Source organism: Urtica dioica, chromosome 2 (assembly GCF_054948205.1).
Source record: "Urtica dioica subsp. dioica isolate 48M chromosome 2, U.dioica_male_clone48M_v1_H2, whole genome shotgun sequence".
Taxonomy (NCBI): Eukaryota; Viridiplantae; Streptophyta; class Magnoliopsida; order Rosales; family Urticaceae; genus Urtica; species Urtica dioica.
The window spans coordinates 43386558-43389688 of NC_142757.1; the positions used below are offsets into that span (position 1 = coordinate 43386558).

The window sequence follows — 3131 nt, forward strand, 5'->3', positions numbered from 1 at the left end:
AGGATGTACCCTCTTGGTCCGATGTCCTTGAGAGAGAAACAGTCTCGTCCGCCACTGACGCGATGCTAGATCTTGGAAAGCCTGAAAAGGCTAATGTTAGAAACACCTCTTCTGACAACCCTAGATTACCTCAGACCGAGGAAGAGTTTGACAACCCCACTCTGGCGGAGATGACTAGGGAGTTGAAGGGCTGCGGCTACACCTCTGACGAGGTTGAAGAGGGTTTGATTGCAAAGACATGGATCACTCTAGAAGAGTTAGAGAGTGATGAGCACTGGTCTCCCTCCTGAGCGCGAAGAAGAGACTGCTCATGTGCCATCCCCCAAAATGAAAGAGAAACTGATGAAGAAGAAAGGGAAAAAGGTGCTAAAGCCCAAAAAGAGAAAGAGGCAGCCTGAGACGAAGACCAGCGACGAAGTTCCAGAAGAATAAGGACAAGAGGAGGACGTGACTGATCATGTCACGAACATCATCGAGGAAGAAGAGGTCGAAGAGGAAATACCCTCTGAGAAGAACAAGAAGACTTCAAGGCAAGAAGTCCCTGACGTTCCTATCACTGACATATCCTTGCACACGATCCAGAATGCCAGCAGATGGAAATACGTCATTCTTCGCGGCACTGCTCCCGAACATGTGTTGTCTAATGAGGCGCTTACCTGCACAGACATAGTTGATCTTCTCAAGGATGTCGGGTTGTTCTCCTCATTCACCTATGTGGAATCCTATCATGTCCAGCTTGTGAGAGAATTCATTGTGAATTTGCCAGACCAAGTCGATGACGCCACTTCTCCAAACTTCCAAAAGGTGTTTGTGAGAAACAAATGCATCGAGTTCTCTCTAAAGGTGATACATGAGTTCTTGGGGTCTGAAGCTCATGCTGCTGAAGACCAGATGCCTACCAGAATTGAGTTGGTCAAAGAACTCTCTGGTGGTAAAGATGAGAAGGGCTGGCCTGAAACCGGTCTGTATCGTGCATCGCTCCTCAACTCCAAGTACTCTGTCATTCACAAGATTGGGACAAAAAACTGGCTTCCATCTGCATATTCTACATGTGTATCTCTTGCACTTGCTCAATTTCTGTACATGATAGGTACTGGCAGGACCTTAGATTTTGGGACGTTCTTCTACTCCCAAATTCTCAAGCATGCAGGTTCTGAGGCCATAAAGCTTCTCATCGCCTATTCGACGATGATCACTAAAATTCTTCTCAGTCAGCACGCTGATTTGCTCTCACCTGAGGAGTTGAAGGCATGTAGCTCAGGCCCGAGCAAAATTACCTCCAGCTATAAGCTTTTTAAGAAGCACCATGTTGCTGACATCAGGAAGCCGCCCTAGTCCAGTATCTCTCATGCCAGGTTCTTCTCTCTTGACGCTCTTGTTGTGCCTCCCATGTCATCTGACATCAAGAAGCTGATCGCCCTCTCCATCGTGGACAAGATCAAGCACCTGGAGATGGTCATTGCCACATCCAGTGAGCGCAAGAAGGACTTGGAGAAAGCTCTCGTGAAGATGCTATCTGGTGCCGCATCCTCTACATCACGTCGATCCTCCTGATTTTATATGATTCTGTTTAGCTTTTATGAGTTCCTGCGTTTCCCCATCTTCTTCTTGAACATCTGGTCTTTAATATTATTTTATGTTCCTTGATTTTCCTACTTTGCCTTTGATTGGCAAAAAGGGGGAGTCAATTAATACTCTGAAAACTACTCTGAAACTGATAATATACTATGTTATAGTTGCTATGTTCTGTGCTTGTGTTTTCCTCTGTCAGTCACTGTGACATGAGTGATCTTGCAGTATGGCGTATGTTGATCGCTCAGTTTTGCAGGTATAAAGTTTTGCATTCTCAAAGCCAAAGGGGGAGATTGTTGTTACATTGAGATTGGCGTTTTGGTTCAGACAACTCTATTGTTTCTATTGTTGTCTTTAGCATCGCACAGAACATCTTTCATCACTTTATGCCAGGAAACGACGTGGCCTCGCTAACAGCTTTTTGATTGTCCTAGTCTTGATGTGCGCCATCTGTCCTGGTGTCTGATCATAGGACATTCTCTTTTCTTGTCTCATATAAAAGAGAATTTCATACCCTAGGAAAGGGTATCACACTTTACACGCCAAAATCATCTCTTCAAGAGAAAAGTGTGTGCGTTTGGTTCTCTAAGTTTTGGTTCTTTTCCGGCGAAGACAAACCTAGCGTTTTACAGTTGTTGCTGTTATTGTTATACACTGATACACTGAGAGAGTATAAGAGTGAAAAGTGAAGGGAGCTCAAATCTAAGGGGAGCCTAGGTTAGTAACACCATAGAATAGCTTCGAGTTAGGAATAGTGGAAGGTGATCATCTATTGTATTCCGTCGTGTACTCATTCTATTGTCTAGTGGATTTACTATTTTCACCGGGATACATATCCCCCCAGAGTAGGCATTTAAGGCCGAACTGGGTTACCACTCTTTGTGTCATTTACTTGTCTTTATTAACCGTTGCTTGTTGTTCTTGCAGTTGTTCTTAACAACACCTAACAAGACAGATTATACAATAGATCTGGACTTTCACCATTAGTAGGGGCTGTAGGAGGGATGTTTGGTTGGGAGCTTAGTTCGCTCTCTTAAGTCTTCGCCATGCTCGTTGCGTTGGGCAGTAAGGCGATCCCTAAGATCTTTGTTCACAGCACAGAGGCGTGAGCTTCATCTAGGACGTCTCACTCTTCGTGTGCCCTGACCTTCCGCGACGTTTTTCCTTTGACCAAGTCGGTCATAGGCTGAACGTAGGGAGTTCCCTTCCGTACATCCATAAAGCTTCTTCAAGCAGACCCTTTACAGAGAGCGGTGATAAGGATGCTGAACATGCCAAGAGTGAACCTCAAGTCGTCGACGCTACTGAGCGCGGGGTGAAACTTGAGGAGGTCTTCAAGGAAGCATTTCGTCAAACACCTTGCCTTCGGTAATAGCTAGGCGCAAACCAGAATGTAGATGACGATAGAGTAAAATTGAGGGGTGTTTTCGGCGCCGACTTGGCATAAAGCAGAGCGGGAGAATTAGAGAGCCACATGCATTTAAGGGAGAGAATAGTGTCCGCCAAATGAGAAGGCGATATAAACGGAGACGAAGACAAAGAGGAAGATCGGGGGTGAG

At 45.4% G+C, this 3131-nt stretch overlaps 1 protein-coding gene across 1 annotated transcript; it reads left to right on the forward strand.

Annotated features, from left to right (window-relative positions):
* The first annotated feature begins 327 nt into the window (after positions 1 to 327).
* Positions 328 to 1335, forward strand: LOC149404850 (uncharacterized). The gene is made up of 2 exons (XM_089607699.1): positions 328 to 417; positions 583 to 1335. The coding sequence occupies exons 1-2, from the start codon at positions 328 to 330 to the stop codon at positions 1333 to 1335; spliced, it is 843 nt and encodes a 280-aa protein (XP_089463825.1).
* Positions 1336 to 3131: the final 1796 nt, after the last annotated feature.

What these genes read in the sequence shown, in the direction of transcription:
- LOC149404850 (XM_089607699.1), top strand. Translation starts at nt 328, where the DNA reads ATGAAAGAGAAACTGATGAAGAAGAAAGGGAAAAAGGTGCTAAAGCCC. An exon ending in AGACGAAGACCAGCGACGAA is followed by an intron (nt 418 to 582) that starts GTTCCAGAAGAA and finishes CACACGATCCAG; the next exon opens with AATGCCAGCAGATGGAAATA.